Raw genomic sequence first — 15,429 nt, 5'->3', positions numbered from 1 at the left:
ATGAAAATCAGGGTTCAGTAGCCTAGTCAGCCATGAAGCTGACTGGATGGTCCTATATTTGTTCTTTCTGAACCTATTGTATTTCACCGGGGTGTTGTGAGGGTAAAATACACCCCACCTATGTAACCTCATTGTAGCAAAGTATTGGATAAAAGGATATGGAGGAGGCTGTTACATACATTCAGAATTGTGTCAAGACTGAGGCATGATTTTGTGATTTTGGAAACAGTGAAATTCTAATCTTTGTTCTGGTGCAACAAAGTAAAAGAGGTAATTCATTGAAGCCAGTGGCCTGTAGATCATTTTCTTAGAAGAGGAAGGCTATAAGTGTCCAGGAGGCAGAGTGAAACACTCTCTGCAACATAATATGAAATGTGATACCCTTGTCAGGACATTTCCCCAGTGAGAAGGATAAATTGTGGTCAAGACCTGGACAGGTTAACTAGTGGTCACCCATTCTGGTGGTACCTTTATATACATAAAGAGGTCAACACTTTTGGAGAAGAAATTTGAAACCTAAGACCAGCCATGAAACAAGACATCTGCTGGACTCTTATTTGTTTCTCTTTAAATGGCCTTTAATTGATAGCTCAGTGAAAAATGCAGGTTACAGTCTTTGTGGCATCAATAGCTTGCAGCAACATCTGATGATGCATCTAATATTTATTCACTTTCTAATTTGAATTGTTTAAGAGCAATACATTATTAGATATATATTTATAGATATATGTACACCACTCCAAACAATTAATAGTAAATAATAAACCCTGAAATAATATATTTCCTCACATTGGGCATCTCTTTTTGTACATATAATTGTATATGTAGACACGTTCAAGTCACTTAAGAGCCATTTGTTTAGTTTAAGAGTCATATGTTAATGGAAATTCTGGACCAGCCTCTTCTTAAATTCAACTTTAATTTTATTTTATACAACTTGCCAGCCATATAACCAGCATGGCTGCCTGTTAAACAAATTCTCAACATCTACAATAATATTGACTTGGTTTTGTGCAAGAACTTGTGTCTTAAAATGGAATAAATTTAAAGCAGTTTCAGGATACCAAACAAAACAATGTACAATTTCTGTACATGAAAGTTGTTGGTACAAACAAGTCAGGTTCAATGCCAGATTTTCAATTGCAGTGTTGAAAGATACTGTTATCTTCAAAAAAAAAAAGATAACCATTTTCTAGTTTTGAGTTTCTCTCCCATAGACACTAACAGAAGGGGACATCTCTAGGCAAGGTATTGCTATACAGCACAATCCTATTTGTGTCAGTTCAGAAGTTAGTTCAATTGTGGACACTGGAACCTACTACCAGGAAAGTATGCAATGGATTGTCATGTCCCTTTAAGACTGCAAATATACCAGCAATCCTCCAGTCTACTGTCTCGGGGACAAAAAAAGAAAAATAGGGTGCTGGATAGCTTATTATGTGCCTGTCCTGTGATGGGACATCAGGATGCTGTGATGGAAAATCAAGGTACCCAGTCATAGATTTGGTGTCTGGCATTTTGGTTGTTTAAAAAAATTCAAAGCATCTCTTGATCATTAATTTTGTAAAAAGTATACAACAGAGGAAGCAGAGAAAGGAAGAAGAGGGGAAGGAAGTAGGCTTCTCTTCTCTCAGTAGTGTAGCCATCCAGGCCTCCACTCTTGTCAGTTAGAGATCTAGTAAACCTCATGGAGTCCTTGATTTGGGGGGGGGGGGGACACCACTAACTATTCTATAATCAGTCTTGTCATCATGCAGGCTGAGGCCCTTTCAGATCAACAGATTTAATGCACACAGGTACAAAGTAGAGAGACTGTCACTGTAGCAGGTTCTTGACCAATGCTCATTCAAAGTCTTTATAGAGTATATCAATATACAACTGTTTGCACATAGGCAAAGCTTCACGTGATGAGGAATCTTGAAAAAGTAAAATCTCTGATTGTGCAGGGAAAGTCCTAATTGTGGTATGCTCATAGACTTCATTTGACTGCAGACTCTTGATAGGGCATAGTCAGAGTGTGGACAGATGTAGGGGGTATAGGAGCATGCTCAATCTCACAGAAATAGCCACAAAAATTTGCAATTAACTTATGAAAGAGATTTGCATCAGATGCACTAGTCCCTGTGGTTTTCCTGTCTTCAACACAGAGAATTGTGGAAACAGTGTAAGCAGGTGGACTGGAGAACTCTGATGAAAACCTCTCTTTCTCTCACACACACAGATACAGACACACACATACAAACTGCATAAGCTTATAAGAAACCCGAACACCCACAGTTTTGAGAATTGCAAGCAAAATATTTGGAATTATTGACACCAAAGCTTCACAGAATAGAAAACTGTTCCCCTTGACTGCTATAAAGGTTACCAAAATTAATACGGTATTTGTACAGGATTACAGTGGTCTTTGGAAACCTCAGTGTTTTCAGCACTATGCATGAAGGGACTTTCACACATATCAGTCATTACATATGAACATGACAGCATCGTCACTAGCTTGCACTTGCAAATTTCAAGTAAAAGTACAAAACCTTCTGACCAGAAGAACAAATATACATAACAAGAGTTTATAGTAATATTTAACGTTCAACATAATCATCAACTTGGAATTATATAATAATGTTAGAAAATGAAACCATTTGAGATCTTTGAACAGGAAGATTCGAGATTCCAAGCAGAAGCCTGATCTGATCCGAATCCTAGCGTTTAGTTAAGTTCTCTCAAATGCATTTTGAAGGCATCCAAAATTTTCCTTAAAGAATTGAGAGATGATGGTTGAAATGTTTATAATAGTCCATGAGTCAATTTTGTACAGTAAATATGAAACATCTAAAGAGTAAGCTGAAGTTTAGTCATGTTCCTGTTGTGCATGTTATGGTGACGGACCAATTCATCAGACCGAGCAAACTTTTTTTGACAACTGGGCCACCGGCAACTGAAAGGCTTTTCACCTGTTAACAAAACACACAATTATTAAGCTAGCATAGGTTGAAACTTTACCATCACAGAATACTTATCAAAGCATGTACCCAACCCATAATAGCTGGTGCTTTGTTGTGGTTATATGAGTCCAGCTAATGCTCAAATATAAGTATCACTGCACTCTTCATTGTCATTATAAATATTTTTGTAAATTTGCCTGTATTATACTTTTAGGGCACATCCAGACAGCTTCTGAAATGCGCACCCTCCCACGTTTTTACATGAGGCATAAAAACAAATTCTTTTGCGATCAAGTTATTTTATTTTTAAGCCGGGGGAGGGGTCTTTTGTGTCCTGGTTCCCTGCTGGAAGGTCCAGCAGGGCATCTGGTCACACACATGTGCACACACCCCAGGAAAGTGCGGATATTGGGCAGGTGTGTGGACTCTAACGAGGGCTCAATCGGGATTTTCAAACCCAATTAGACTCGCATTAAAGTCCTGTCTGGAACCATCTTTGTCTAAAGAACTCAGTCCCATTGCAGAAGTCTTCCCATCCAGCTAGCATTCAAAGGCAGATATAATTACCTTCAATCAATCACTCTCTGGGAGGTTATTGTTCTTGTGTGCCTTCAAGTCATTTCTAACTATGGTGTTTTCTTGGTAAGATTTGTTCAGAGGATGTTTGTATTTACCTTCCTCTGAGGCTTGCCCAAAATCATTCAGGGCAGGTTTATGGATGAGTGGGGATTTTGAGCCACACTGGTTTGCTGCCATGGGGGGATGGCTTTGGTTATTTTTTTTACTGAACCTTTTGAAAGGGCATTCACCTTTTAATTTGCCACATAAAGTTTTAATTTGCATATTTATATCCTATGTTTAAAGGGAAGGTAGAATTCTCAGAAAATTCCTTAATGAAAATTGTCTCAAAATCAATAAAACCAATAATAAGTTTTGCTGCTATTGTGTGCTACTAGAATAATTCAAGGAGAAGAAACTGCCACTGATGGCTATGTCAGCCATTGTATTGCATACTGGAAGGCAACCAATGATAGACATTTTTCCCCAACCACTATCAGCAATGAGCACTATGTCACGATAACATCACAATGCTAAAAAATAAAAAAGACACCCAGAAAGCAGATCAGTTTAAGATCAATCCTTTAAAATAAGTATAAAGTTCAGAATAAAGTTCTCAAGAACACATTACATATTATATTAAAGATCTGTTTAAATTGTTTGCCTGGAACTCCTCCATCATTTTACTTTCAAATGCACCTTCAAAAGATCCCAGCCCTTCAGATGAAGCAGCATTACCATCCCACTGAAAATTGTTCTCTGAATGGACATTTTTGCCCCCATCTGCAAAGGTAGCAGCTCTGGGGACAAACCCTGTATCTTTTCCTGTATTCAACACAGACAGGAGGTCAGTTTTCTGTGAGACAATGGGAAAGTTGAAAATATGAGACCTATCTCAGTGGCTTCTATCTTTAGATACTCAAAATTCACCTGAAAGAACAGGAAGTCTCACATGTAGTAAACTTCTCCTCCTTTTTAAAACAAGATTTTTCTTCTAAAACAAGGAGTACAATCCAGCTCCCCTATTACTCGCCTGGTACATTGGACTGAATACTGCAGAACTAGAGGTATTTTAATCTCCAATAGGGATTTTAATCTAAAAAAAACCTGCATGAGCAATTGTACATTGCTTTAATATTCCACTAGATGGCGATAATAATCTCTATTCATTTAATGTAAAATACCAACCTATTCCTTCAGAATTGGATTGAAAATCCCACTTGAGGTTAACAAAGCCAGTGAGAAATGATAGAAGGTAAAGGTCAACAGTATTTTCCAGTCCACAAATTAGCCAGTTTATCTCTAAACAATATCTTCAGGTGTCATTCAGCAGTGTACCAGAAATGCTCTAAGGATTTAAATCACAGCAGAGGACCCATCTACACTGACATTATAGTATCTCTTGCAACAGGTTTTGCTGCACAAGTGATTTGATTGACAGATCTGGAACTGGTTTGGGGTCAGGTGGGTGATTATATTAACCATAGATCCTAGCCTCAGACCACTCTGCAGAGTTTTTCAATTTCTTGGAGATGCAAACACTAGTGCTCCAGAGGCATCGGATCTTGGGAAAAGGGAAAGTGGCAGGAGTAGAAGTAATTAATTTCTCCTCCCAGAGTTAACCCCCTGCTAGCCAGGGCATTTCTTGGCAGCCCCCTAACCCCTTGTTCCAAATTGTATAAAGTACCATACATTAGCAAGAATGGGTGTCCACAATGTGCTCCACCTTCTGCTGAGCCAATTTTACCCTGGGATGTAGGATATGTTGGGATCTACTGCAGTGCATTAAACAGCTTAAGTGAGATGTTCCCATGACTTTCTTTAATGCACTGTGTAACTTTAAATCTGTGCAGTGCACACTGGCGGCCATAGTTTCAAGTTGCCTTGAAGCCACATTATAATGTCAGTGTAGATGTGCTCAAAATCAGTTTAGTAAAGTAAAGTAAAAAATATAAATTGGAAAAAAGTATACGCACTTGTTTTACCTGTATGAGTCCTGGTGTGAGTCTTCAGGTGATCGGATCTGGAGAACTTTCTCTGACAGGTTTTACACTGGAAGGGTTTCACACCTAAATAGATAAAACAAGTCTATTCCCATATTCTAATACATTTAAAGAAGAGATGGGGACATTGTCATTTCTGAATTTCTAGATTTACTATCTACTACTTTTCTAATTACATTTGTATACAACCCAGTGGACCTTTTTATTGTGAGCCACTTTGAGTCTCTGTAATGGAGAGATAAAGCGGACTATAAATAAATAAATAAATAAATAAATTGCAACCCTCTGGTCCTTTTTAATTTCCATTAGTACTTTCATAGTACATTTGCTCTTGGCAAAAAGAGACGATTACTTTAAAACTATTTTTATTTTTATTAACATGAAATGCTACAAATAAGGAATACCTTAGGATGTTGGTTGCCTTTATATATAGTGTAAAGTCTTGAGCACTATTCTATATAAATTTGAAATTTATTTCAGCACAGTATTGCTCAGTCATGAAATGTCTTTGTGGCTTTTCTCTTTTCTTCCTCCTTTTACCTCATACACCTTCTCCCTCTCCAATTCCTTTCTTTCCATCTTCCCTTGCAATCCCTCTTCTTCTTATTCTCCTTCCTTCCTTCCTTCCCTCCCTTTCCTTTCCTTTCAATTCCTTTGTCTTACCTTCTTTTTTTGTTTTCTCTCCCTTCCTTTTGTCCCTTCTTTCTTCCCTTTCATTCTCTTCCCTCCTTTGTCTTCCTTTCCCTCTTATCTTTCCCCCATCCTTCACCTTCCTTCCTTCCTTCCTTCCTTCCTTCCTTCCTTCCTTCCTTCCTACCTTCCTTCCTTCCTTCCTTCCCTTTTTCTTCTCCCCTTCCCTCCTTCCTTTTCCCTTCCCTCCTCCTTCCTTTCTTTCCTTTCTTCTTCTCTTTCTTTCCTTCCTCCCTTCCCCATATACACCTATCACCTAGCAATAGCCAGTCTGCTTTGTTCCTTTTCTTTCCCTCAGCTATGGGCCCCAAAGGAGTAGAGTTTTTTGGGGCTGGCGGGGGGGGGGGGGTTAGTTCAAGCCTCCAGATTATTTTAAGTTTGGACCAGATCCATCAAGCCATGTGGGAGCCTTTGTGATACAAACAAACAACACTATTCAGTTTTAAGGCATTGGTTTAGGTATTTTAATTCCAAAGATTCCCCAAAAATGGGGATTATATTTTGTTGGAGTCCACACAACATATTTTTAATAGAAATGTTGCATTATTTCTTCTCAACTAATAAAGCATCCTTTAACGCCATTAACACACAATTAGGTATATTTTTCTAGCCACAATTTTTTGCTGCTCCATACAATTCCATTTCTGTAAAGCATTAAAATAGACTGGAATATTTTATGAAAACATATGCAGGGACTTCGCTGTATCAGGACACTGAGAAAAGGTGGGGTTCAATAACATTTAGTAGGTGTAATGTCACCATATACAATCCTATATCTATACGTATTCTTTTGCCTCTCCCATGAAAATAGGAGTGTATATGGTGGTCACTGTTATTAAGAAGAGACAGAAAATATATGGACAGCAGATCCCCCCAATCTTACTATGTGAGTATCAGATTCTTAAATTACAGAAAGCAAAAGTGCAGTATTACCATACCTACAACACCACTTGAGCTGGGAACTGGAGCAGCTACATTCTAGTCTCCACAAAACCACATTTACTTGGTAACCTTTTGTGCTGGTCACTCTGACCTACCAAAAATGCTCATTGTGAAGTGGGAAGAGGACAACTCATTTTGTAAACTATTCCTATTGCTGATCTGTGGGAACCTCTCAGCTACACACAGTCCTGACATTCAGATTGAAGAGAAATCTTTTTCACAGGAGTAAATATAGAGATGCAAATATATTTTACACACATAAGCTGCAAGCCTTCGGAAGTATAACTTCCAATCTGAAACTATATTCTTGATTCATCGATTGAACATTATGTGTTATTTGTCTCCACTGGATGTCTAAAAGCTAGAATTAGGTGCACAACTTTTACTTAAAAGTGCCTCGATGATATGTGTGCCACTTTGAGCTTAAAGTTGTGATATAAAAAAGTAAAGTAAAGGCATTAATTTTAACTGAGTCTGACTCGGGGGGGGGGGTGCTCATCTCCATTTCTAAACCAAAGAGCCAGCATTGTCCATAGATACCTCCTAGGTCATATGGCTGGCATGACTGCATGGAGTGCCATTACCTTTACACCAGAGTGGTACCTATTGATCTCACATTTGCATGTTTTCGAACTGCTCGGTTGGCAGAAGCTGGAGATAATAGGGGGAGCTAACCCCGCTCCCCTGATTTGAACCACTGACCTTTTGGTCAGCAAGTTCAACAGCTCAGCGGTTTAACCCACTGTGCCACTGGGGGTGTGATATAAATGCTACCAATCTATATAAATACAAATGTAATGTTCGTTTGTGGGATTAACATAATTCAAAAACCACTGGAAGAATTGACACAATACACCTATCAGGCCAACGAGTGACCATCACTCATAAAAATTACATTACAACACATGCACAAAACACACACACACACACATATATATGGTTTTGTGCATGTGTTGTAATGTAATTTTTGTTTTTTGACTTTTAAAGTCTCTTCTGCTGTGTTTTTCAGTGCTTTTATGAGTATACACACACACATGCGCAAACACACATATACACAGACTGGGCCACAGCAACGCGTGGCAGGGGACAGCTAGTAAATAATAAATTAAGAGAAGAAATTTTTACCTAAGTCATTGAACAATTCCAGATTAAAGATATCACAGTTCCAGGACATCCTGTTTATTTTAATTCTATATTCTAAATTACATACATAACCTACATATATATGCAGTGTGTGTTGTGGCCCCTAAAAGCATGTTTCTTTTTGGTGAGGTCTGATGGCTGAACAGTTGAGCCATTCTTTTTTGCACACTCCTAGTGCTTTCTCAGCTTTGTTGGCTAGCTCATTTCTTAAGCCATTAAAGAGTACAATCAGCAGTGAATCTTTTTCTTCCCAAGCTGATTATTTATGGAGGACAGAGGGCAAGCCCTCAACCAAGTGCTTCAAGTGACAGGATGACTTGTCAGGAGCACATAAGTCAACGGACAACATTCTTCCAGGCTTCCGCTATTGTTACAAACAGTTACACTGTCCAGAATCTAACTAGAATCTAAAAGGCACAAATCTTTTTTTTCTCCCCAACCATGGGGTGGTTGACCTGTGATGCTATCCATTTTCTGAGCCTTAATAACAATGAAAGTAGAAACTCAATACTGCTTTTTTTCAGTTTAATTTTGTGAGAGCCATAATCCTAATTTTAAATAATAATAATAAAATTCTATCTCACACACTCCAGATCAGAGAAATCACAAATTACTAAAAAAAATCCAAAGCTAAGACATCCAACCAACCTGTATGTCGCCTTTGGTGTCGTTTCAGTTGATCTGAACGAGAGAATCTTCGTTCACAGTCTTTAAAGTCACACTGGTATGGTTTTTCACCTTAGACAAAAACAAGTATATTGGAAAAGTGTGAGGTGGCTGAATAAAGATGCTCGTCATGAAATAAACATTCAAACTACAATGGTTCTCACGTACATAACAGTTCACAATTACCAGTATATATATGCAATGTAGTTTCAAGCAAAAAAATACATTTAAGAAAAATTGCCATAAGTGTTCTTTAGCACAGACATTTTATACCAGACTTTTTCCAGTTAACTGTCAACAGATTTACAGTGTGACAAAGGTTTATTTTGCCACCCCGGCTACACAAATAGGGCAACCGATTTCAAAAGGAGTTTCCTAACCTACGTAATTATGGCTAAGTAAGTCTAACACTCATAGTATATCTTTCTTGAATGCATATTATCTCCATATCAGGAACTGTACTTCATTGTGAATATTTGTTTTCAGTATGTAGCTTGTTTAATGAAGTTGGTAGTGGCATTATAGTAACAGCACAGATTTTTTAACATTTTGAGACATCAAATGGCAACTGTATAGGTCTACAGACAAAAAGTAATGATTTAATTAATAATATGCAACTTGGAAAATTCATGTAGTATCTTGGAGAAAATCCATTATCATGTGAATGTTTGGGCAATCTTTCTCCCACCTTTGAATTTAAAGATAGCAGATATCAGAACTCTTAAGAACATTTTTCAATATGAAATCCAATAAGATATTTGTTTCTATCATATTACAAGTCATCTCACATTCTTCTTTTGAGGGTTTTTTATTGTGTCAAAAGCAACTTGAGAATGTACTGGAAGTCGCTTCTGGTGTGAGAGAATTAGCAGTCTGCAAGGACTTTACCCAGGGAACATCTGGATGCGTTATCATCCTTTGAGAGGCTTCTCTCATGTCACCGCATGGGAAGCTAGGGCTGACAGACAGCCCTATTATTATCCATGTCAGCGGTTCAGCCAGCAGAAGGGTTTAACCCATTGCACTACTATGATCCATTCTTTCGAGGTATAAATTCCATATGAAATGGCTTTACCACCTCCAATTTCAAACTAAGAATAGAGGCAGAGAGATAAGCATACATATTTGTGTGAAGAAATGGAGCTCTGCCACATGCTGGGACAGAAATGGACTAATTTCTAAAAGCAAGTCAATTTAACCTGCTCATATTCTTCTTTTCAGTATCTGAATCACATTCCTGCACACAAGATTGTCAGAAGAGTTTTCTCTGTCATATTGTCATGAGGTATGACATTCCTATTTGTGTTTCCTTCTATGATCATATTCTGTCTCAGAGTTATCATCAATGGCAGCTCGAGATTTCCTTGTTTGTAAGGTGGTGAACCCACTCCAAGTTTTGGTTCAAATTTTAAAAGAACTTAACTCAAAGTGCTGAGCTCTGATTCCAAACTAGTTGGAGCAATTCAATGTTTTCTTTGGAGTTTAGGCTGAAATTCAGCCTCCTTCTACGGACAGTGATTTCATTCCAAGTTCAATTCTATTCATATATGTTGTTGTTCATTCATTCAGTCGTCTCCGACTCTTCGTGACCTCATGGACCAGTCCACACCAGAGCTCCCTGTCGGCCGTCACCACCCCCAGCTCCTTCAAGGTCAGTCCAGTCACTTCAAGGATGCCATCCATCCATCTTGCCCTTGGTCGGCCCCTCCTCCTTTTCCCTTCCACTTTCCCCAGCATAATTGTCTTCTCTAGGCTTTCCTGTCTCCTCATGATGTGGCCAAAGTACTTCAACTTTGTCTCTAGTATCCTTCCCTCCAGTGAGCAGTCGGGCTTTATTTCCTGGAGGATGGACTGGTTGGATCTTCTCGCAGTCCAAGGCACTCTCAGAACTTTCCTCCAACACCACAGCTCAAAAGCATCGATCTTCCTTCGCTCAGCCTTCCCTAAGGTCCAGCTCTCACGTCCGTAGGTGACTACAGGGAATACCATGGCTTTGACTAGGCGGATCTTTGTTGCCAGTCTGATGTCTCTACTCTTTACTATTTTATCAAGACTGGACATTGCTCTCCTCCCAAGAAGTAAGCGTCTTCTGATTTCCTGGCCACAGTCTGCATCTGCAGTAATCTTTGCGCCTAGAAATACAAAGTCTGTCACGGCCTCCACGTTTTCTCCCTCTATTTCCCAGTTGTCAATCATTCTTGTTGCCATAATCTTGGTTTTTTTGATGTTTAGCTGCAACCCGGCTTTTGCGCTTTCTTCTTTCACCTTGATTAGAAGACTCCTCAGCTCCTCCTCGCTTTCGGCCATCGATATATATATATATATATATATATATATATATATATATATATATATATATGGCATATGGCATCCCCTCAGATAGTGGTAAATGCCTGGAAGCTTAGAAACCTAGAAAATTACCTCTAACTCTGGTACTATAATTTTCTTCCATTTACACTTGTCATCAAACTTGGAGGGCAAAATTGATATATCAACAAATATCTCAAGTCTTTTCTTGTCAAATTAAGAGGGAATGCAAGAAACATTTGCTTTTAAAGTAATAAGCCAATATATATTATTAAAATAAATACAACCAGGCCTCCATACCCCCAGGTTCTGCATCCATAGATTCAACTGCTCAAAATTTTATTTTTAAAAAATTCAGTATCAGACCTTCATTTTGCCAAGAAGCTAAGTGTGACATGTTCTGCTGCGTACTCCCAAGTTCCTTTTTGTGTGTGTCAGAAGCGACTTGAGAAACTACAAGTCACTTCTGGTATGAGAGAATTGGCTGTCTGCAAAGATATTGCCCAGGATATTGTCCAGGGGACGGGTGGATGCTTTACCAGCCTGTGGGAGGCTTCTCTCATGTCCTCACATGGGAAGCTGGAGCTGACAGATGGAAGCTCATCCCACTCCCTGGATTTGAACCAACGATTGTTTGGTCAGCAGTCCTGCCGGCACAAGGGTTTAACCTTGTGGATTTTTGTAAACTAGATTGAACATCTTGCTAATATGGTACAACCTACATACTTTAAGATCCTGTAAAACTTACTCCAAGCAGCAACTGATTCCTCAAATATTAACAGATTTTTGGATAAACATTGTAGGCAATGAGATGACATTCTAAATGTCACTGTTGGATTTCCATCTTTATAACTTCCTGTACCCAAAGTAGCATACTGGCTGTTAAACCCTCAAAAGCATTATTTCCACATTTATTCAATTTAATTTATTTTTATGTAAAGAACTATAATTGTCACATGTTTTTAAAAATGATTCTTTTCCAATCTGACCACAAACTCTCCCACAGGGATTGCTGAGCCTAAAAAGTGACTCGGAAACAGTCTTAAACCTTGGCAGATTTAGTGAGAGAGTGGGGCTGTTGATGGAACAGAATGCACTGAGTAAATGATAGTGTCCAACATGCAGTGCAAAACAGGGCTAAAGCACAGTTATTTACACAGAACAGTGAGATAGGTTTCTTTCTTTCACATTGCAAACAACAGCTCTTTGTTATTGTTAGCCATGCTAGAACTTCTATATCTTTTTTGAAGCCAAAGCATCGCTGAGATCTGCTCAAACTGCTGTTGCCATTTATTTTATTTTATTTTATTTCAATGTGCAACACATACTTGTCACTTGTTTATAGACAAATATGTTCAAATATAATGTGTCATTCGCATTCTTCTGATTGTTAGTATCTTCCCACATCTCTGCACTTCTGATTAGAAACATCAACCACTGAGAAAAGGAATTGCATTAGGTTCTAATATCCTTATTTGAATTTTAGATTAACCTACTGTTTGAATCATGACTGCTATAGCAACTCGGGATCTTTTCACATCTCCTAAGTTTTAACAACTAACATATTTTAAAAATGCACCAAAAATGCATACATCAGGGCCAAGCAGTGCATTTGTTAGCAAGTATATGCCTGTGAGGGGCTTTCAATAATGTTACAAATGTTACAATTTCTGATAATCGTATCAGAGCAATTACTATCAGTTTTCAATATTTGTTTAGTATCGACAGCATGTTCAGTTGCAAGTACTTTGCCAAAGTACGATGTTTCCAACAACTGCTGTCACACATAGCAAAGATATGTGTTTATCACATAGTACAAGGGCTATCAGCAGTAAAGTCAAAGTTTCTTTGAGTTCAATATTTTCCCCAGAATATTCTGTTTTTAAGGACTAGGCAAGCTCAGGGGATCTGGATTCCAGAAGCAATTTTGTATCTACGATACCTACAACAGGCTGCTTGTTGTTTGTCTACAATGATTTTCTACCTTATAGTAACCCTTAAGCAAATCTATCATAGGGATTTCTGGGCAGGGTTTATTCAAAGGAGGTTTGCCATTGCCTTTCTCTGAGACTGGGAAAGCATGACTTGCCCAAGTTCACCCAGGCTGACAGGAGATTTGAACCCTCGTCTCTCAGAGTCCTAGGCCAACACAACTACACCATATTAGCTCTCTGCAGTGGCTCCATGCACCAACCTGAAAATGCAAACTGGAGAACGGAAAATCAAATTAGAAGTAGCCAGAAGTTCACTTTTGGTACTAAAAGACACAATTCTGCAAGATTTGGTGGAGTGGCCTTGAATGCCGCAAATTAAAAATAGGAGGTAAAATATATTTAATATCACACACTAATGGAGAAGACTAATGACCGTATCACAAAAACCAGGTGAGGCATCCCGCTTTGCCGAAGAAAGGCAGTGGGGTGAATCCATCACGTCACATGCTGCTCCCTTGCAGTGACACTTTCCCCATCACCTGTGGGAAGCATCGCGCAAGCAGCGAGAATCTGTGCTGCCTCCAATGGAGCCAGCACAACATGGGCAAGCTTCCACGTTGGGAGAAAAGCGTCATACAACATTTTATCTCCACTTGTGGGCAGGGCCTCCACCAGATGTCCATCAACGTCATGGGATGGACAGTGTGCCCATCCATCGCTAGACTGGCACAGAAGCATCCTAGGATGTTTCCCAAGCCCCATCCAATGTGTTGGTAATTGCATACATCTATGGAAGACTTTTTTGCAGTATAATTTCTGAGTTATAGATATCAAACCATTGTTACTGGAAATACAATAAATTTCTACTTGTGGAAATACCCTCATTGACGAAAGTGTGAGTAATGCCCATGCACTCCTTACAGGAAGAACAAATGGATTGGAAGATGAGACAGACAGAGAGAGAGAGGAATTATCTATAAATTTAAACTAGCAAGAAATAGCCAGATGTTCCCAGGCTGCTGTCTTCCACTCATTTTCTCTTCAAGCCAAAATGATTTCATAGAAACTTGTCTGATAATTGGAGTTTAAGGCCAGCACCTTACTAGATACCAGTAATCCTTTTTTCCCTCTTTCTTTCAGTAAGTATCAAAACTCATAAAAGGTCAGATTCACTACTCATCTCTCCATTGCCCAGAATCAAATCCAAAGTGAGATCAAATCTCCAGTTCCAATTATGGCTAGGAAACCATTGTAAAGCAATACATGTAAAGCAATGCATGCACACAGGGAAATATCAGAAGCATAGTTTTTAAAATACTGTATGTTGTTTTTTTTTATGGGGAGAACCAGTCAGTAATACTTGAGGTGTTGCAGTTCTTCATGTCATTAAAAGATTTGTAACCTAGAATTATTTTAAGATTTGAACAAAGTCAGTAATTGGCATGAAAGTAAAGCCAAAGTGGAGAAGTTGGTTTTCTCTTGGAGAACTGCCTCTGTGCATTGATATATTTGTCACTCTGCATGTCAGGATAGATCAGACATCATCTACTTTTTCTTTTCTTCTTCTTCTTCTTCTTCTTCTTCCTTCTTTTTCTTCTTTTTTCTTGGCATTTTTGTGTTTCTACTCTATATTTATTTTCTTGATTCACTTTTTACTTTTAATGTAACTTTTAAAACTTTTAAAAATAAAATTAATTTTTTTAAAAGTTATATTTGCCTCTCTCCACAAGATTATGGAAATTGCCATCCAACTGCACGTGAAGACTCCATGTTAGAAGTCACTGCTTGCTTTCAATAAAATATCAAGAAATATATTGCCATTAGTAGTCAGCCAGTGTGGTGCACTGCCTTTGGTACTGAACTAGGGCTCTGGGAGACCAGAATTTGAATTCCCTGCTTAACTTCAGAAACTCACTGGGTGAGCTTCAGCATGTCTCTCTCTTTCACACTCACACACACATAAAAGGTAATGGTAAACTTCCACCAAATAATTCTTGAATCAATCAATAAATCCATGTGTGGGATTTAACCTGACATTATATACTCTCTGAATTAACCTGACATTATATACTCATGTATAAGAAATATTCTTCAGTATGATGATGACAACAACAATCAGTTCTATTCACTGTATATTTACAGTTTTACTAAGAAGAAAGCTTTGTCTGGAAAATTGCATCACTTTTTGGTGGTAAAAACAATTTCCCAAACCGTACATCAAGTTCCAGAAAATCTTCAAATGCA

The 15,429-nt window shown here is 38.4% G+C and overlaps 1 protein-coding gene across 3 annotated transcripts in view; it reads right to left on the bottom strand.

The window, feature by feature from the left end:
- Nucleotides 1-569: 569 nt before the first annotated feature.
- The window catches only part of WT1 (WT1 transcription factor), a 64,325-nt gene continuing 49,465 nt past the window's right edge, over nt 570-15,429 (bottom strand). For 2 of the 3 annotated variants that reach the window (XM_067462689.1, XM_067462688.1), the window contains 3 exons: nt 8,927-9,016; nt 5,477-5,569; nt 570-2,951 (listed from right to left, as the gene is read on the bottom strand). In XM_067462689.1, coding sequence (XP_067318790.1) covers nt 2,830-2,951; nt 5,477-5,569; nt 8,927-9,016 — 305 coding nt within the window. In that variant the 3' untranslated portion in view covers nt 570-2,829. The remainder of the gene's footprint in view (nt 2,952-5,476; nt 5,570-8,926; nt 9,017-15,429) is intronic. The other variant, XM_060753673.2, reaches the window with a different exon arrangement.

Source organism: Anolis sagrei, chromosome 1, assembly GCF_037176765.1.
Source record: "Anolis sagrei isolate rAnoSag1 chromosome 1, rAnoSag1.mat, whole genome shotgun sequence".
NCBI classification, from domain to species: Eukaryota; Metazoa; Chordata; class Lepidosauria; order Squamata; family Dactyloidae; genus Anolis; species Anolis sagrei.
The sequence above is the reverse complement of the archived record's forward strand: the minus strand, read 5'-3'. Positions and strand labels throughout refer to the sequence as shown.